The 20,407-nt window shown below is 32.9% G+C and overlaps 1 protein-coding gene across 13 annotated transcripts in view; it reads left to right on the forward strand.

Annotated features, from left to right (window-relative positions):
* LOC131955787 (uncharacterized) overlaps positions 1-19,262 on the forward strand; it is a 39,900-nt gene extending 20,638 nt beyond the window's left edge. For 9 of the 13 annotated variants that reach the window (XM_059320054.1, XM_059320063.1, XM_059320061.1 and 6 more), the window contains 38 exons: positions 811-926; positions 1,022-1,193; positions 1,394-1,509; positions 1,590-1,761; positions 2,083-2,198; positions 2,283-2,454; positions 3,348-3,469; positions 3,850-4,021; positions 4,230-4,345; positions 4,770-4,941; positions 5,219-5,337; positions 5,597-5,771; positions 6,055-6,164; positions 6,694-6,856; positions 7,427-7,536; positions 7,695-7,857; positions 7,986-8,086; positions 8,447-8,609; positions 8,724-8,824; positions 9,281-9,443; positions 9,856-9,992; positions 10,359-10,536; positions 10,913-11,022; positions 11,277-11,439; positions 11,603-11,715; positions 12,115-12,289; positions 12,688-12,800; positions 13,126-13,297; positions 13,571-13,662; positions 13,836-14,007; positions 14,659-14,934; positions 15,359-15,465; positions 15,954-16,128; positions 16,891-17,051; positions 17,226-17,403; positions 17,646-17,800; positions 17,999-18,079; positions 18,429-19,262. In XM_059320054.1, the coding sequence (XP_059176037.1) occupies positions 811-926; positions 1,022-1,193; positions 1,394-1,509; positions 1,590-1,761; positions 2,083-2,198; positions 2,283-2,454; positions 3,348-3,469; positions 3,850-4,021; positions 4,230-4,345; positions 4,770-4,941; positions 5,219-5,337; positions 5,597-5,771; positions 6,055-6,164; positions 6,694-6,856; positions 7,427-7,536; positions 7,695-7,857; positions 7,986-8,086; positions 8,447-8,609; positions 8,724-8,824; positions 9,281-9,443; positions 9,856-9,992; positions 10,359-10,536; positions 10,913-11,022; positions 11,277-11,439; positions 11,603-11,715; positions 12,115-12,289; positions 12,688-12,800; positions 13,126-13,297; positions 13,571-13,662; positions 13,836-14,007; positions 14,659-14,934; positions 15,359-15,465; positions 15,954-16,128; positions 16,891-17,051; positions 17,226-17,403; positions 17,646-17,800; positions 17,999-18,079; positions 18,429-18,497 (5,441 nt within the window). In that variant the 3' untranslated portion in view covers positions 18,498-19,262. The remainder of the gene's footprint in view (positions 1-810; positions 927-1,021; positions 1,194-1,393; positions 1,510-1,589; positions 1,762-2,082; positions 2,199-2,282; positions 2,455-3,347; positions 3,470-3,849; positions 4,022-4,229; positions 4,346-4,769; positions 4,942-5,218; positions 5,338-5,596; positions 5,772-6,054; positions 6,165-6,693; positions 6,857-7,426; positions 7,537-7,694; positions 7,858-7,985; positions 8,087-8,446; positions 8,610-8,723; positions 8,825-9,280; positions 9,444-9,855; positions 9,993-10,358; positions 10,537-10,912; positions 11,023-11,276; positions 11,440-11,602; positions 11,716-12,114; positions 12,290-12,687; positions 12,801-13,125; positions 13,298-13,570; positions 13,663-13,835; positions 14,008-14,658; positions 14,935-15,358; positions 15,466-15,953; positions 16,129-16,890; positions 17,052-17,225; positions 17,404-17,645; positions 17,801-17,998; positions 18,080-18,428) is intronic. The other 4 variants (XM_059320056.1, XM_059320057.1, XM_059320059.1 and 1 more) reach the window with 4 other exon arrangements.
* Positions 19,263-20,407: the final 1,145 nt, after the last annotated feature.

The raw sequence follows: 20,407 nt of genomic DNA on the forward strand, positions 1-20,407 counted from the left end.
TACTTTTTTGCTAAATAAACTTAAATTGATCTTCCCTGACCTACAATTACCTATGTTACCAACTCAAAAAGAAAGAGTATGGCTCTTTAAAAAAAATACATCATTACTCAATTTTAATTCTGATTTCTATGACTTAAACAATAGGTTGAAACTTACTAAAACATCAACTTATAACTGAATAAAACTTTTAAACAATCCAGTGCATTGCTAATTTTTTACTATTATATGATCATCTAATGGATTTAAAAACTTATTTTATACGAGTTAAATTATTTCATGAAACAATTTTCCTGTGAGTAGAGTGCATCTAGAGCCTACTTGTTTCAATATGGTGTTACATATAAGTGGATTGTTTGGCATTTACTTTCCCTCAACTTAAATTGGGTATGAACTATTTCTGAATAGAAAATAAGTCAAAACCCAGACTACTGAACCAGTAGACACATTATTTATCACATGACCTCTCTGTTGTGTTAGAAGCTTCAAGTTTGAGAGCTGACATATAAGAGTGGACTGTTTGTTTGCTAGACACTATTAACACTAAATTAAATGAAGGTTTTATGAAAAGAACGAATTTTGTGAACTACACAAAATCTAAACAGATTCATTCTTATACCTTTTTTTTATTGCTGGCTGTCAAGCATTCTACCTTAAATAGTAACAAAGCGCATTTAGAATGTAATTAATAGGCATGCATTTTAAAAATATACATATTAATATCCCGCAGGTAATCATTTTCGGAAAATTCAATTACCATGTATTAAAATTTTACATTTTTTTTATAATGTATGCTTTGTTTCATCTCTACAGTAACTAGTGTACTAGCTGAGAAACCCACATTAGAACAACCAAAGAGTCAACTTTGTGACTTGTGTAAATTGGTTGTGACATACATCGACACTTATTTGAAACAGAATGTTTCTGAGGTATGTCCCGTTTTAATAGATCAATTTTATTGTGAAGTTTTTAGATATTAGTTTTTATTTTTAACAAATTAAATTTAAAAAAAAATTATTTACAGGCCAAGATAGAAGAAATGCTGGATAAACTTTGCTCTTTCTTACCATCTACCATCCAACAAGAATGTAATGCGCTGGTGACACAATATACCCCAACTATTATTCAGCTTTTGTTGTCAAAACTTGACCCATCACAAGTCTGTGCCAAACTCAAATTTTGTACTAGCAGCACTGGTAAAAGCCTAAATTTTTTTATCAGTAACAATTTTTAAAATCATAATTAATAATTTACAATGTGTAGTATTTAATGTATTATATCCTTTGTCAAGTCATATTGTTAGGAAACAGCATTTTTGGTTCAAGAATGTTCTACTTAAGTTAACATTATTTTATCTTAAAAGTAAATTATGTTTTTTCAAACTTTATCACTACAGTGACCAGAGTAGCAGTAGAGAATCCCTCATCAGAACAACCGAAGAGTCAACTTTGTGATATGTGTAAATTAGTTGTCACATACATAGACACTTATTTGAAACAAAATGTTTCTGAGGTATGTGTCAACTTAATACATCCATTTTATTTTGAAGTTACTTCAGAAACCATTTTATGATATGCTTATTTTTTTAACAGGCCAAGATTGAAGAAATGCTGGATAAACTTTGCTCTTTCTTACCATCTGCCATCCAACAAGAATGTAATGCGCTGGTGACACAATATACCCCAACTATTATTCAGCTTTTGTTATCAAAACTTGACCCATCACAAGTCTGTGCCAAACTCAAATTTTGTACTAATAGCACAGGTAAATTGTTTCTTTTTAAAAAAAATTTCTTAAAAAGTTATTTCGTATTTCTGTATGTAAAAAATATGTAGATTTATTTATATTAAAAAGATTCTTCTTCTGTAAAATCAAGTTTAAGTGTATTCATTGCATGCCCCTTAAGTCTAATAGATATTTATCTGCCTGTCAAAACACATCTATTTACATTCTGTATTTTTGTATACAATAATTGTCATAAATTTCATTCAGTGTTAAATATAAAATGTAAATAATTTAAAACCCCTCCCCCTCCCACCCAACTTTAAAAAAAATCTCAATGTTTGACATTTTCTCCTTCAACAGCTGCCCTAAAACAATCAGCTGAACTCAGTTTAAACCAGCCAAATGGTGAATTGTGTGACTTGTGTAAATATGTTGTCACATATATTGATACCTACTTGCAACAAAATGCTTCAGAGGTATTTAAATATTTACTGTTATTCTATTGCTAGGCAACACATTTTTTGTTATTAAATACCTAATTTGACTCTGTTATGTTACAGGCAGAAATAGAAGCATTGTTGGAAAAAGTCTGTTCCTTCCTGCCAGCCTCTATCCAACAGCAGTGTGATTCACTAGTCGCAACATATGCTCCAAAAATTATTGAACTCTTGCTACAAAAACTAACCCCATCGGAAGTCTGTGCAGCTCTAAAATTATGTGATACCAACAGAGGTACGATTTTTACTTTTACTGGCTAGCTTTGCGATAGTGTTAGTGTTTTTAACACGTTTTTCTTAACTCAGCTTCGCGTTTGTTTGTTTGGTTGTTTGGATGTTTGTTGTTAAAATTGACATCGAAAATTAGCCCACTTCTGATTGCTCTAGAGACCTGAAATTTGGCATGCATGCTACTTTCGCCTAACAATTTCAGATGCAATCATAAAAACTAGCAATTAGTGACCGTAATTAGCTTAATTTAATTACGCCCCAAGGACCATAAAATTGAGGACATGATTTCTAAAGATACCGACAAGACTGGAGGCCTATTGACCCAGTTACTTCGGCCCCAATCGATGTGAGCGCGCTGGCCGTGATCGTATAGTGGTTAGTACTTCGCGTTGTGGCCGCGACAACCCAGGTTCGAATCCTGGTCGCTCAAGATTTTTAGTCTGTGTATTTATAAACACTTTTTTAAAAACCACGTTTTTCATGTGTAGCAACGGACTAAAAAGGAGAAAATAAAATACTTAAAAAAAACTTTTTAAAAAACCACGTTTTTCTTGTGGACTAAAAAGTAGAAAATAAAATTTTCTTTTGTGCTTCCTCGAGCTGTGCAGGTTCTTGTGATGACTGACAAAAAACGTGGGTCGGGCAGATGGGTCGGGAAATTTGATGGTGAACGTACCCACGTTTTTTGTCAGTCATCACAAGAACCTGCACAGCTCGAGGAAGCACAAAAGAAAATTTTATTTTCTACTTTTTAGTCCACAAGAAAAACGTGGTTTTTTAAAAAGTTTTTTTTAAGTATTTTATTGAAGGTAGTTTTTAAAAATATTCAATTTATTTAATCAAGACAAAAAAATTTGCTTCAAATTTTTTTTACTAATACGTACATTTTATTTACAGTTATGTTAACCCTTAAGCCAGCAGTTCACGTCAACTTAAACCAGCCAAATGGTGAAATGTGCGACTTGTGTAAATATGTTGTTACATATATAAATACCTACTTGCAGCAGAATGCTTCTGAGGTAAGTTGATGGAATATTTAATGTTAAGAAATAGATGAAATCTTAGTATGCAAGCTTTAATGTTTTATAGCTATAGGCTTTGACTTGATAAAACAGTACAGTTAATTTAAATGAAATTTCACAAAGGTATGCTTGTCTTTTTTTATTGTCAAATAATTACAGATCTAAAAAAAAACAGCAATTACCTGCTGTCATTTTTTTTTTAAAATAAAAAGTTCAGTGCATAGTTAGAAAATCTGCATAAATAGTTTTAATTTGTTTGTTTAGACTCAGACATTAGGTAAAAAAAATATTCTGGATTTTCAATTGCTGAGCTATGGTAATTAGCAGATGAAACATTGCTCTATAAGTAAATAATTTTTTACATATTTCTCCAACAGGCTGAGATAGAAAAAATGTTGGAACATGTATGTGATTTGCTGCCCGAGTCCATCAAGTCAGAATGTGATTCCATGGTTTCAAACTATGCGCCTCTCATCATTCAGTATTTGTTGCAAAAACTCAGCCCATCACAAGTGTGTGCTGCTCTCAAGTTTTGCACTAATAGCCCCAGTAAGATTTGTTCAATTAAATTTCTCATCAGTCTTCTAGTTTTTTGTTCAGGTTGTAAAAATTAACCAACATTTACAAAAATTTACTTATGAATTCCTCTTTTTACTTTTTGATAACCGAAATTGATAGTGAATGTTAAATTATTTATATTAAAAAAAAATTATCTAAATTACCTATTTGTTTCTAAGAAATCCTACTTTTTTAATAGGTATAGTTTTAGAGCCTTCAGTCAAGTCATCAGGCCAGCCTAATGGTGAATTATGTGAACTGTGCAAATATATTGTCACATACATTTATAATAACTTGAAAGAAAACTCTTCTGAGGTTTGACATGGTTTTCTTTATCTCTGTGTATGTGCTAAAATCAACAAAATATCTTTGCTCTCTAACTGGCCAAGCAGTTATCTTTATTACTTACTAAAGAAATGAGACTCAATTGACTTCTTTTAGTTATGTTTATTTTAATCAGGGAAAATAGCAACCTAATTTCAGGACACATTTGTAGTTATTAATCTTTTTGCCATATCATTATTTTGCTATCTAACTGTTTGAAATATTAAAATTGTTATTAAGGCCTAGTTTCTTTTTTTGTCTAGAATACATACTAACAGATGCCTTTTTTCTTCTTCATTACTAAAAGTGTTCTTTTTATCAATAATTTGGTCAGACAGTCAGATTTCTACAGTTGTATGACAGTTGAACTAGTACTGGCCAGAAATTCTAAAAACTGATAAATGTGTCCTAACAGGCAGAAATTGAAGCCATTCTGGAGAAAGTTTGTGACATTGTGCCGTCTGTACTCTGGCAAAAGTGTGATTCCCTGGTCACACAGTATGCCCCAGAGATCATACAGTTGCTGCTGAAAAAGCTAGACCCATCTCAGTTGTGTTCAGAGATTGGGCTGTGTGTAACCAGTCAAGGTTAGTAATCCATTTCATCAAGTTGCTGTGTTAAAATATAAGATGGAAATAAGTGTCGTTTTTTTTTTAACTAATTGTTACTTTTGTTGATAAAAATAAGTAAGGTACTCTTACAAGACTGATGGTCCCATGTACTAGATGGAGTTAAACCTATGTGGTTCCTTAACCTTGCCTCATAAACCCAATAGAAATTTAATCAGTTATTTTACTTTATATTATTGATAGTGTAAAATGAACTTGACTAGAGAATAAAAACTGTTTCATCGTTGTTGTTTAGATTCATCTTTCAACAAGAATGACAAAGTGAAGTCTGGCCTATCAGATAGTGATAACTGTGACATTTGCCAATACCTGATAACTTACCTGCGCACTTTTGTGGAGAAGAACTCAACAGCTGTAAGTTGGGTATTTACATTCATAGAGATAGGAAGCATAATATATTGTTTGGTAGAGTTACTGTTCCTTGCCCAAGAGATTACAATACATATGCTCTTAAAGTAATACTCAAATAAAGAATGTTATTTTCTTTATAATAATGTTTATAAGTAGTATTTTATTACATTAGTTATGGTGTATAGGCCACAAACTGTCCTGGCACTGCTCAACAGCTTGACGCTGATACGTTGGCATACACAATTTTTCTGGAACCTTTCAGGATCAGATACAAGCAACTCTAGATGAAGCTTGTGGTATTCTACCAGACAAGGCACAGGCACAGTGTGAGGATGAAGTAGCTAAGTGGACACCTGAGGCTCTGCAGTTTATCATCTCTGATCTGATGCCCAGAGAAACTTGCATAGCTTTAAACCTTTGCCAGCCATACAAAACTGGTATGTTGAACAGAGTGCAATACATATATTATTACACTTAAAATTATTTCTAATTTAAGAATATTTGTCATTTGAAATTATTTTTTGTGATTTAAAACTCAAGTTGGCTCTATAGTAGCATTTCTGCATACATTTTTTCAGAATAAAAAATGTTTTGTTCCGTAGAATAGTTTTAAAGCTAAAAAAGAGAAGTTTTTAAAAAAATAAAACGGCATAATGCTAAAATACATGGGGTTATGTTTTCCACATTGAAATGTTAGTCCAAAATATATAAAATTTTCAGAAGCAGTTTTAAAAAGTGATAAACAGCAGAAAGTGAATGATGCTGCGTGTGTTCTGTGTGAATATGTCATACAAGTGTTGGACAACTTTGTAGCAAAAAACAGCACCCAAGTAAGCTCCTTACAATCTGCTTCAACAATCTTTGATTACCTAACAATAGAAGCTTAGACTATAAGTAAATATGGGACACAAGAAGTATTATTAAATAATTGAAAAGCACAACACAAAAGTGATCTTTTGATTGTATGTCTTCATCTGAATGAGTAGTAACACCAGTTTAATCATGAAATATTTTTTGAAGTTATGACAATCAAAACCTATGGGAAACTAGAAAGTGTTGACACAAATACAAAAAAGCTCCAGACGAAAGTGGTGTTTTTTATTTATGTCTTCATCATAATGCACTGTAATAGTAATTTAAAAATCTATTCTTTTAATATTGCTTCCTTCAAGCTAATTGAAAAAATCTATCGCTCTGAGAGAGCCCTACTGTTAATATTGTTCAATATATTTTGATTCTAAAAGCTTTATAATATTATATTTGCCAAACATTTTGCAGTCAATTACAATTTGTATTATGAGGTAGATGGTTTATACCAAGAAATAAATGTTTTTTATCAAAAGTTGTGTGATATTTCAGGGTGAGATTGAAGCTGTTCTACAAAAAGTCTGCACATACTTGCCCTCCAGTGTCAGCAAAGAATGTGACAGCTTTGTAAATACCTATGGCCCTCTTGTTGTACAGCTGTTGATACAGGAGCTCCAGCCTGACCAGATCTGTCAACTCCTTAAACTTTGTAAAAGTAAGTTGGATGATTGAATGTCTTTGTAAATGTAAGTTGGATGATTGAATGTCTTTGTAAAAGTAAGTTGGATGATTGAATGTCTTTGTAAAAGTAAGTTGGATGATTCATTGTCTTTGTAAGTGTAAGTTGGATGATTGGATGTCTTTGTAAATGTAAATTGGATGATTCAATGTATTTGTGAATGTAAGTTGGATGATTCAATGTATTTATAAATGTAAGTTAGATGATTGAATGTCTTTGTAAATGTAAGTTAGATGATTGAATGTATTTGTAAATGTAAGTTGGATGATTGAATGTCTTTGTAAATGTAAGTTGGATGATTGAATGTCTTTGTAAATGTAAGTTGGATGATTGAATGTCTTTGTAAATGTAAGTTGGATGATTGAATGTATTTGTAAATGTAAGTTGGATGATTAAATGTCTTTGTAAATGTAAGTTGGATGATTGCATGTATTTATAAATGTAAGTTAGATGATTGAATGTATAGACTTTGGTGACAAAATCTGCAATGTGAGATTAAAACAAAAATAAAATTGAGCTTTCATTACATTTGCTTTTTCTTTAAAGCACAAACCAAAACTGTCTACAAAGTTGACAAGGTTGGGGATGCTTCTTGTGCATTGTGTGAATATGTAATGACACAGCTAGACAACATATTGGCTAAAAATGGCACTCAAGTATGTATATACTCATGTTTGCTTACATCAGTTAGCATGAGGCTAATTTTAACATTTTATCTAGTGGTATTGGTTATAAAAAAATTATGTTTTATAACCAAACTTTTACTGTGGGAAATACATGGATCATGATTGTTTTATATACCTGAATCTCATAGGCCCAGATTGAAGCCGCCCTAAATAAGGTGTGCAACTTCTTGCCAAAAACACTGCATACAGAATGTGAAACCTTCATCAAAACCTATGGCCCACTAATCCTTCAACTGTTGGTGCAGGAGTTACAACCTGAACAGATCTGTACAATCCTTAAATTTTGTAAACGTAAGCCATTTTTTCTGATTTTTAAACAAATTTATTAAAAATAAAATCTCTTCAATTTTAGTGATAGATATCTTTATATTTATTGTGTTAAATTGTAATGAGCACATTTTTTTTGTGTGTAAATGAAGCACAAACCAGACTTGATGCTAAGGTTGGTGATGCAGCATGTGTGCTGTGTGAGTACGTCATGACAGAGCTGGACAACATACTGGCACAAAATACTACTGAGGTTAGTTTCTTCTCTTTAGTATGTGGAAATTATCAAGGCAAAGCAAAATAAAAGAAAATGTGTTACGTGCAGATAAACACTAATGAACTAACATCTCTAGGCAATCTGTTCAGTTTCTTTAGATGATCTATCTTTACCTTTAGTGTGTTACAAAATTCTTTTTACTAAGAATTTAGTTTGATTTAAATTGGTGTAAAAGTAATGTCTTTAAAATGTCTTAGGCCCAAATAGAAGATGCTTTAAGGAAGATATGCCCCTTCATGCCAAAAACACTGAATTAAAAAAATTATGTTTTATAACCGAACTTTTACTGTGCGAAATACATGGATCATGATTGTTTTATATACTTGAATCTCCTAGGCCCAGATTGAAGCCGCCCTAAATAAGGTGTGCAACTTCTTGCCAAAAACACTGCAAAAGGAGTGTACAGCCTTTGTCGAAACCTATGGCCCACTGGTTCTGCAACTGTTGGTGCAGGAACTACAACCTCAACAGATTTGTACCATTCTTACACTTTGTAAAGGTAAGTTGATATTGAAAGTACCCATTGATAAATTGAGTTTTATTGTGCATTTTGTGTAGATTCTGCAAACAATAGTTTACAAATGTTGATTGTTTGTTTCCATTTGGTTTTCAGCGAGACAGTGTAAGGAGACAGTGAAAGCTGGTCCCACGTGCGCATTGTGCGAGTTCATAATCACAATACTTGACAATACGCTCAGTGCCAACAGCACAGAGGTGAGTTCATTATCACAATACTTGACAACACGCTGAGTGCCAACAGCACAGAGGTGAGTTCATTATCACAATACTTGACAACACGCTCAGTGCCAACAGCACAGAGGTGAGTTCATTATCACAATACTTGACAACACGCTCAGTGCCAACAGCACAGAGGTGAGTTCATTATCACAATACTTGACAACACGCTGAGTGCCAACAGCACAGAGGTGAGTTCATTATCACAATACTTGACAACACGCTGAGTGCCAACAGCACAGAGGTGAGTTCATTATCACAATACTTGACAACACAGAGGTGAGTTCATTATCACAATACTTGACAACACGCTCAGTGCCAACAGCACAGAGGTGAGTTCATTATCACAATACTTGACAACACAGAGGTGAGTTCAGTATCAAAATTCTTGAAAACATTTTTCTGTTTTAATCTGAGAATAATTTTTTTTCCCAGAATGAGATCCAAGCAGCTCTAGACAAAGTTTGTGATATGCTACCTGAAACCCTGAAATCACAATGTCAGACTGTTGTAGAGCAGTACGCACCCATCATTATACATCTGTTGATACAAAAGATGGACCCACAGCAGATCTGCACAAGCATTCGCCTATGTGCTAGTAAGTGATCAACTGTGTAATCAGAGACAGAGACTGATTAAGCAACTCTAGTAAAATCTGTTATACTTTCTCTTGGTTAATTTATTGGTCATTGTTGGGCATAAAGCCACCCACTCTTTTCATATCCTAAATGGAACTCTACTTCATCTGCCCTATCAGGTTTTATTGACTTTTTTTTAATCCATAACAGATAAGCCATTAATATTTAGTTGTTAAAGTATTCGATAATTACTGTTATGCCATCAATATTTAGCCATAATTCTTTATGTCCTAAAATGTGGGTGCTTCTATCAGTATTTTATTTATTTTTATTTTCTAGAAAACAAAGCAAACTTGGCAGACATGTATAGTTTTGTTATTTATAGTGAATGCGTTCACCTTTAACTCAGTATAAATGTACCTGCCTCTCTAGATAAGACCACACAAACAGCCCCAACAGTGGGATCTAATCCAGTCCAGAATTTGAAGAAACAGAAGACAGAAATCTGTGCCCTCTGTGAAGCTGTTATGTTGATGCTGGAAAACATTTTGAAAGAAAACGCAACACAGGTGAAATTTTTTTTTTTTATACCTTTGATTTTCTCACCAGGTTTAAGTCTTACATTTAGTTACCAGTCTCAAAGTACTTAGTAAAAATGTACTTATTAAGTACTATGCTGCAAAATTTAAAAGGTGTATTGATTTTTTTTTGTTCCCTTCCTTCTTAATCAAGAAAAAAAAACCATTATTTCCTGCTTCCGTCTGTATCTTCAAATATACTAGACATAGTTCGGGTGAATGTGAATGCATCAAATGTACCACTAAAGAAAATTCTTGGGCAATGGTGTAACAGCTCTACACAACAGTTTTCTAATTTAATTATTTCATGATGCTATTGAGCTATTATTTACTATATAATTAATGCTTTATGTTTAGACTGAAATCATCTCAGCCTTGTACAAGGTGTGTGACCTGCTCCCAGCTAGTGACAAACAGCTGTGTCACCAGTTCCTCCCCATGTATGTTGGCTATGTGGTTGAGCTGATAGAGGATGAGATCCCTCCCAACATGATCTGTACCTACATCAAAATCTGTGTGGATGACGAGCTGACAGGTTGGATTTTTTTTTTACCATAATTTTCATAGACTGATGAGTTGACACATTCATTGGTTTTTTTTTTACCATAATTTTCAGACTGATGACAATAAGCTAACACATTTGATTTTTTTTTTTGGACCATAATTTTCATAGACTGATGAGTTTACATGTTGTTTTTTTTTTTTGGACCATAATTTTCATACTGATGACATTAAGCTAATAAGTTTGATTTTTTTGGACCATAATTTTCAGACTGATGAGCTGACAAGTTGCATTTTTTGTACAATAATTTTCACAGACAACCATTAAATACTTGATACATTTTTATAAGTTTTCCTGCATGCTCCAGACACTTGTAAACATTGTCTTATTATTGTTGCATTTATTTTAGTTTCCAAGAACCAAATGGTGCAAGCTTCACCAAAGAAAGGGGAACTCTGTGCATTATGTACCTATGTGATCCAGACTCTATATACCATGTTGGAACAAAATTCATCCAAGGTATACAAAAATTCTATTTGCGTATACAGTTTCTTGTAATTGCCAGGTTTTATTTACTACTTTTTAAAAATATAATAACCACTGGCCAGAATGATTAACTTTTTAAAATTTTATTCTCCTTTGCCTAAAAAGCACATTCATGTCTTTAATTAATTATCTCACTTGGTCAATTTACTTACTGTCAGCAGATGTATAACTTATTAAGTATAATGTGTAACTGTTTCAAATTGTAACTTTTTATCTTGTAAATATAGCAAGAGATTATTGCTGCTCTGGACAAAGTCTGCAACCTTTTACCAACAACCATCAAGGACCAGTGCGACAGTTTTGTGGGTCTCTATCTGCCCTACATTGTTGACCTTATTGTCCAGGGTCTCACACCTGACCAGATCTGTAAGAAGTTTGGACTGTGCACAGGTAACAATCTCTTACATAACTTGCACTTGTACAGGTAATCACCTCTTACATAACTTGTACTCTAAGATAAGTCTAGCTGTCCTTTGTGTTGTTAGTACAGCATATGTAACATCAGTCAATACAAACTACACCATAGCATATGACAATGTATGTGTATCTACAGCATCTGTGTCTGCAGTAGCCATAAAGTCTGGAGTGTCCAAGAATGAGATCTGTGCTATCTGCATCTACGTTCTTGAAGCCGTTGATCAGCTGTTAGAGGAGAATGCAACACTTGTAAGTCGTGCGCCATCTTACATTAATCCATCTCAGATTTATAACATGGAACATATTCAACCGCCTGGCAGAAAATAAAACCTATGAATAAACTTGATCTGAAATATTCAGATACTGACAAAATATTTTGGTTGAGAAATTAGTGTTGCACATTGATTGAGAGCTCATCAATAATCTTTCATTTTATACTTTTTTGTAAACTACTGCTTTTTATCTCTTGAAGCTATTTTAAATACTGGTATTTTAAGGACTAACTTGCTGCATTTTAAAATCCTCATTATATTGAAACACAAGTTTTGGAGTTCATTTTGGGGCAAGAACATGTTGATGTGGGGTCGTAGGTCATGATCATGAGCTTCTTGTATTTCCTGTAAGATTTGTTCAATGTGTTTATTCTAGCCTCAGATCGAAGCTGTGTTGGACAAAGTGTGTGACTACATCCCACCAATTAAAGACCAGTGTGAAAAGTTCGTTGCCCTCTATGCACCATACGTGGTTGACCTGATAACTAAAGAGTTGTCCCCCCAGGAGATCTGCAGCCTGCTTGGTCTTTGTGTCAACACAACTCTGACAGGTACAGAAATATTTCCTTTGTTAACATGGTGTCAGGAACAAGGAAACCAGTTGTAGTTACATCTTAATTAACTTTTTATGTTTATTCAAATTGTTATGATTGAATTTATTTTCTTTAAATTTCTGCATTGAATTTATAAATGTTTACCTTTGTTAACATGGTGTCAGGAACAAGGAAACCAGTTGTAGTTACATCTTAATTAACTATTTGTGTTTATTCAAATTGTTATAATTAAAAAAAAAAATTATTTAATTTTTTTTTTTTTAATTTCATAAATGTTTACCACTAAAAATCATGATAAAATAATTTTAAATTCTGTTTTTCGAGTTAGTTTCCTTATTAAATTCAGTACCTATATTTAAAGTGATGATTAAAGTTTGACTCATATATTTACATAGGTGTTACAAAGCATAAGGCAATCACTGTGACAGTCAAGTCTGATGCAACATGTGCTGTATGCGAGTTGGTCCTGAAAGTCTTAGAAACCCTTGTGGCAAAAAATACTAGCGTGGTAAACTAATTTATTATTAGTCCCTTCATTCTGCTTTTTAGTGCCAAATCATGTTTATCTTTTCACCCCAGTGCGACAGATGAAACTTTTCACACAACTGATTTTAAACCCTGTAACATACATTTGGGTAACAGTAGTTTAAATTACTTACACCCACATTATTAAATTAGACAAATAACCTTTGAATGTGCAGGAGATTATCATTTGTTTTTAATTTGTTTCATATGTCTCATGATGGTAAACCATTCTTACATATCATAAAAAATACTGTTCTTAATTTTTGATGAAACAATTTATTCCAAGAAACTATCTCTTTTTATTCAAGAAACAAATTGAAAGCTACCTGGATGCTGTGTGTAATGTCCTGCCCAGCTCAGTAAAAGCTGAGTGCCAAAGTTTTGTGGCCACCTACACACCACAGCTGATCTATCTGTTGGCCAACTTTCCACCTGAGCAAGTCTGCATTCTGATCAAAGCCTGTTCCGCCCCACCCATGGGTATGTCATGACATCAATACAAATTTTAACAGCGTTTTCTACTATTTTTCCCCCAGACTTACATCATTTAATTCAATAAAAGTTAGATCTTGTATGATTTACATGCATGAGATTAAAAAAAACTACATAACCTTATAGTAGAGTAGTGTTATACTATTTTAAGTTACATAAATATAAGGTTGATTATTTTTGTAAATAACTAGATTAAAAAGCCCACTAACTTACTGAAAAATGGGTAAGGTATCTTAAACAGTTACATTTTTTTTTCTACAGTGAAGAAACCTTTAGGAAATGGCCCAAGTTGCCCCATTTGTGAACTAGTTATGCAGCAGGTTGAAAAGTTTATCGGCAAGAATTCAACACAGGTATTTAGCCTTGCTGAGACTTGTTGAGCTTTGTTCTAAACTTTTATCTATGTTTAGAAATGGTTGTACAACAAAAGCCTGAATATTAGTGCTTCGAAAATTCTGCATTAATAATGTGTTTTGTATAACTTATAAATAATGTGCACTGTTTCAAATTTCCCTGTAATTTTTAGAAAGAGGTAGAGCTAGTACTGGACGTTGTGTGTGAGCTCCTACCAGCTACTGTGAAGAAAGATTGTGAGCAGTATGTTGACATGTACACTCCAGTACTGGTCCAGCTTTTGCTGCAGATCTCCCCTGACCAAATCTGTACCTACCTTAAGTTTTGTAGGCCATCTACCACAGGTAAACAAAAACATATATATATATATATATATATATATATATATATATATGGCTGTTGTAAAATTTACTATAGAAGATAGTTCAACATCCTGGGTATTTTTCACTTCAATACTGAACAGAATCAAAATAATTTTAGTAATATTTAGCAAATTTTGAATTTATAAAATGATTGCATAAATAATAATATTTGCATCAATAATAATAATTGCATAAATAATAATAGTTGCATGAATAATAATTGCAGCAATTACACCTCCTCCTCCCCCTTCCCCTTTTTTAGTGCAACATTTTTCATAAATCTTTTAATGAATGTGGTTAAAGATGTATGAAACAGTTCTAACTTTTGGTCTTTTCTTTCTATGCACACACTATAGATTCTTCAAGTTCTTATTTTAAAATTAAATTTAATATTAATTAGGGGGACATTTTTTTCCAAACTTTGCCCCCCCCCCCCCCCCCCCCCCCCCAATTTCCCCTTAAGTCAAACCACGCCACCCTTAAATGAAATCACCAACTTTACACACACATATACCTTGAAGCAACTGAACATAGCCATAATCACAAAACTCTGATTCCTCACCCCCTCTCCTTTGTGTGTGACATCATTTATAGATGACCTTTCACCTCAATGGAAATGTTCTTTTTTTTCAGTAACTCAGCCCACAGTTAGAGACATTCAGTGCACTCTCTGTAAACTTGTCATGGAGAAACTAAAAAGTTTGATCAGCGACAAGTCCACCCAAGCAGAGATACAGTCCGCCATGAAGAAAGTTTGCCACCTCTTGCCTGCCAGCATGCAGGACAAATGTGCCGTGTTTGTGGAGACCTTTGGGCCTATGATCATACAGTTTATTTTGGCAGAAACAAATCCCAGTGACATTTGTGCCAAGATCAGCCTGTGTACTGCTCAGCTTCCTCCTCAGAAAAGTAAACCAATGATATCATTTTTTATTCTAATGACCTTGTGTTCTTAAATGCTACATATTCTTAAAAAAATAAGTGTTTGTGTGGTCAAGTCGGTAAACTCATTTCTGCTAAACCGAAAGGTCCGGAGTTTGAACCCCTGGCAGATGAGGCTCAATAACTGGGGGGCAGCAATCCATCAAGGAGAGATTCCAAAATCAAACAACTGCTGCCTTGTAGTTTGTTTTTGGTTAGTTAAAGGCTAAGGAAGCTAATCCAGAAAGTAAAGCAGGCATAAGAAGTTGACACGTAATTCTTAATTGTGTTGGAAGAAATCCCTTCCATTACAATTAAGACCGAAGTAGAAGTTAAAAAAACTAGTTAGGTATGATATTGATGTACTTCAAGTGTACAGTTCAGGTGAAACTTTTAATGTTGATATCCACAGAGTTACATTTACCAGACACTTGGAAAGAGGACAACCTTGAAGACTGCACCTTGTGCAAGTTTATAATGGAGGAAGTTCAGGGACTGTTGAAGGAACCTTTTGTTGAGGTACACAATGTTATTTTTATGTCATAGTAGTCTTTCCTATTCGCTGTTTATACTCTGCTAGTGAAATACACATTAAAATAGATGCAAACAGTTTAACACAATAACTCTCATTCTGATCTGTCTTCTAAGTTTGAAAGAAATATTTCTTACAACTCGTCTGCCTTTTGTAGTAATTTAAAGGAAATATCTCATGACATAATAAATATCTCATGTCATAATAAATATCTCATGACATAATAAATATCTCATGACATAATAAATATCTCATGTCATAATAAATATCTCATGACATAATAAATATCTCATGTCATAATAAATATCTCATGACATAATAAATATCTCATGTCATAATAAATATCTCATGACATAATAAATATCTCATGACATAATAAATATCTCATGACATAATAAACATCTTATGACATAATAAATATCTCATGACATAATTATGTTGTGACTGTTGGGACTAATATTGAATTTTGTGACAGGCTGAAGTACAAGATATCCTAACAAAAGTGTGTTCCAGTCTGCCCAGCAACATTGTAGTACCCTGCAGGGACCTGGTGTATGTATTTGCACCCAACATTGTGGACTTTATTTCTAAAGGACTGAGTCCCATTGAGTTCTGTCAGTTTATCCGAGTCTGTGAGAGGAGAAAGGACAGTGAGTACTGGTGTAGCATTTTATTTTTACTTTCTCGTATATACAAAGTATAGAGAAAGTCTTGTAATCGTGCAAAAAAAAAAAATCGAGATTTTTACAAATCTCGACGTTTTACACCTCACTGATACGGAAAAATATAATTTTGCAATCTTGTCTGTGTGTCTGTCTGTCTGTCTGTCTGTCTGTCCGTGTGTAAACACGATAACTTGAGTACCGTTACAGCTAGGTTGATGAAATTTCATATGTAAGTATTTTATCAAAATCATATATAATATAATATAAGAATAGCCCGAGTTCCCATCGCCTGTTATTTTATATAAGAATATTCGAGAAAGTTTAGGGGAGATCACTCCCGGTTTAATACTATTACATGAACAGCAATATGCAGCATTTTTGTTCTCTCCCTGGGGAGAAATTTTTTTTTTCTTTCTCAATTTATATATATGATTTTGTTCTAAATCTATCTAGGCATCATGGCAAAACATTTTGTGGTCATATTTTTTACCATTATTACACAACAATTTCATTTCACCAAGTACTTAATTTATAATTTATATATAGAAATATTAGGATAAACCAAACATTTAAGCCTTGTGAACATTTTTAGTTTGGTTCTGGGGAAGTGATATGCAAGTATAAAATGTGCAAACCTTACTTTGTAACATGCAATTTTATTTTGGTTAATATACAAACATATTAATAAATTTATTTAATTGTTATTTAATTTTATGATTTCTTAAAGTATTTGTTTTCATTTCTCAGTGCCGTTGTCCCAGACTAAACCAACTTCCCTGACATTCTTGTCTGAAAAAGATGCAACAACAACAGTAGCACCTACAACACCAGGATACCTGCAGACATGTTCTTTATGTAAATTTGCTCTGTATGATGTGCAGAATGCTATTGAGACTCCATTTTGGCAGGCTAGTTACCTTTTGAATAACATTTATTTTATACGTTTAACTAGACAGAATAATATGTTCCCTTTTATAACTTTCATAAAAAATGACTCTGCATGTTAAAAATGTAACACGTTATTTTACAGAATGAGACCAAGACTATCCTGCATGTTAAAAATGTAACATGTTATTTTACAGAACGAGACCAAGACTATCTTGTACACACTGTGCACGTACGTACAATCTGGTGCTGATGCTTGCAAGCTTCTGGTTGACATGAACATCAACTATGTGATCAGTGAGATCACAGGCTTCAGTTTCCCCATCCAGTTTTGTCAGAAGATTGATTTCTGTGAGCCTCCCCTTACTGGTACTGGTAAGTTTCTGACAAGATTAGGGTGTGTTTTGGTTATACTTATCTTACATAATGATGTTTTTTATCTGTCAAATATTCTGATATGGATCAGGCAGCAAAAAGTTGTAATCTGATCATATAAAAGTTTTTTTAGTAAATTATTTCCCCCAGCTGTTAACAGTCAACCCACCATGTATCATTAGTGTTATATGTATTTTTATTTGTTTGTGTATAACATTGTTTAAACATTATATCTATTGCAGCAGATCTATCTGCTGGAAATCCAGAATGTGACGTGTGCAAGGTGCTGGTACAGCTACTTGACAGTTTCCTACAACAAAACATGACAGTCTCAGCAGTAGAAAAAGTTTTGAATGCTGCATGCGATGCCTTGATCCCAGCACCTCAGAGAGCTCAGGTTTGTAGTAGCTTGAATGGTCATTGGTTTTCCTTTTGAAAACTATTTAGAATTCTATGAATTTAGCTGTGCTGAAATATTATTTCCTTAGTTTTAACTCGCTTTAAATGTTCATTTATTTATGCTGAAACCACATTTCTCTTAACTCATTAATTTTATTTTTACTGAAATCAAATATCATTTATTTTCTCTAATTAGTGTGAAGCAATAGTGAGGAACTACACACCAATTTTGATGCAACTTGTTGCTCAGTTGGATGATCCTACAAAAGCTTGCAAGGTATAGTCTTGTTGGCATTTTATGGTTTTAATTAGACTGACAGTTCTCTCCATTCTGAGATGGTTGCTCCAACTCTTCTTTTCTTGTCCACTGTCCTGCTACATCTGCCTGCAGGCTTAAATTCTTAAATTATCCATTAGAAGATATTGGTTTAGACCTGAGCTGTCTGCATTTCTGTCTATTAGAAATGTCCTGTAACAGTTTCTAACACTGTTTCCAACTATTCTCTTTTCTCAACCAGGATTAGTTCTTATTACTATGTTTGATCTATTTTTAAAGTTAAAATTATTTAATGCTATCATAGATAGTTTTATATGCACTGTTTAAAAATGAATGTTTTATCTTGCAGGCAATAAGATTATGTCCCAATACTTCCAGGCAATCACTTTATAAAGTTTTGACAAATAACAAGAACTGAAAGGAAACGTATTACCTTGTTATGTTTTGTTGATAAATTACAATAAATGTGTACAAATAATTTAGCAAACAGTTGTGAATGACGTTATGAGTGGGTTGTTTGATTTCCCTTGGTAAAGAGTTCCTAATATATTTTCCTACCTTTAAGCTTTTAAAACAGGAGTTACTTTACTTGTATTGAGTTATTCACTGAGCAATTTTGGGTAATGTTTTTATTTCTGCTAACATTACTAGTCTTTCTATCTTTAAAGACACATGATGCTTATTAAAAATAAGAATATGTGTTTTAAAATATATGTACCATTTTCTTCTCCATACATGGAACTATTTTTCTGTGATTATTTTTTGTAGCTATTTTATGTGACCATGAGGCAAACAATATACTACTGATATATTTATAAATACATATTTTTGGTATAAATAATTGTTATAAGAGTATGAATATACAGGCATTCAGTGAGCTTTGGAAACGCAAATGCAATGTATGTTAAAAATGTACATTTGTTGTTAGACATTCCTTCTTTAAGTTATTTTTCACATACTTGCCAGATTTTTGTTTTTACACAGCTTGATTATTTTATATAGTACACAATATGGCACCCATGCTGAGCTTGTACACTGCTTCATTGGAGTTTGATACAAAGCTTGTAGAGCAAAGCTGATAGCATTATTTGTTAACCTAATGTGAAAAATAATTCCTACTATTAAAACCTATTTTTAGAAATGTTAAGTATGATGGATTTCTTGAAAAAAAAAGTTTAACTCCTGAGAATAAAGTTTGTTGGTGATGTTTTGTAAATGTTCTCATTCATGAATAAAATTTGTAATTGCAGATATTTTTATGCAATATTACAATGTATGATTTGTGTACATTTTATTTATAACCTTGAAAAAAAAATATAGTAATAGACACATAATGGACATAGTTTTTTTTTGTCTTTAAGTCCCAAAATACTCTTTGTAAAAAAAAAGGTAATGAAAGATTGATATAATTTTTTATAATAATCTTGACTTTTTGAATGAAGATTATATTTTTAAATATAGCACTTCTCTAGATAAAATGACTACAATTATTTGTACTTGCAACTATAACAATGACAATATTAGTATTTGCAACTCTTGTAAATGACTACATTTGTCTTTGTACAGTTGCAGAGTTGCTGCCTTACCAAATGCTTACTTTTTTTTATATCTGAAACCGTGTTTGAACATCTTTTAGTGATTGTTTTACAGTTTGCCAATAAAATTCCTCCAAAAAAAAAAAACTTTGCTCAGTGTTTGCTTCAGAAGACCAACATGTTTATCTCTAGGCTCACATAATAGACCTACATACCCATTATTAATTATAAAAGATAATGCAGGCTTTAATTATACACATAATCTTAACCAGAGCATCTCTTTACTTTACAATTTTGCTGTCAGAGATGAAGATACAGACTTCATAAGTGCTTCAGAACCCAAAATATCTAAAGATGTCTGAGATTGCATGTGGACTGTTTAATTTTTTGTTCTTTTTAAGTGCCCTTGTAAACAAAAATATAGACGTTGGTAAAGGTAAATCTATACCTACACGCCAAATGCTCTCTCAAGACAACTCCTTAGGGTTCATACATAAATGACGTCACACTTGTAGGGGGAGGGGGGGTTCGTAATTTTGTGACGGGGAGGGGGGGTTCAGATGGTGCGCCGTCACACTTTTGATTTATAAATAATAATCATTAAAAAAGTTTTAAAAAACCCACGTTTTCTGATTGAACTAAAAAGTAGAAAATAAACGCTATACATCACAATAATGCAAGCGATCACTCTACTATAAGCGATGAAAAACGTGGGGCGCCGAAGTAAAAGTTATATTACTATTGATTAGATAATACTATTGACCTTTATTAGGGAGCTTGTAGAGAGTCAACA

Source organism: Physella acuta, unplaced genomic scaffold (genome assembly GCF_028476545.2).
Source record: "Physella acuta isolate Inbredline_101_S28 unplaced genomic scaffold, ASM2847654v3 ptg001101l, whole genome shotgun sequence".
NCBI lineage: Eukaryota > Metazoa > Mollusca > Gastropoda > Physidae > Physella > Physella acuta.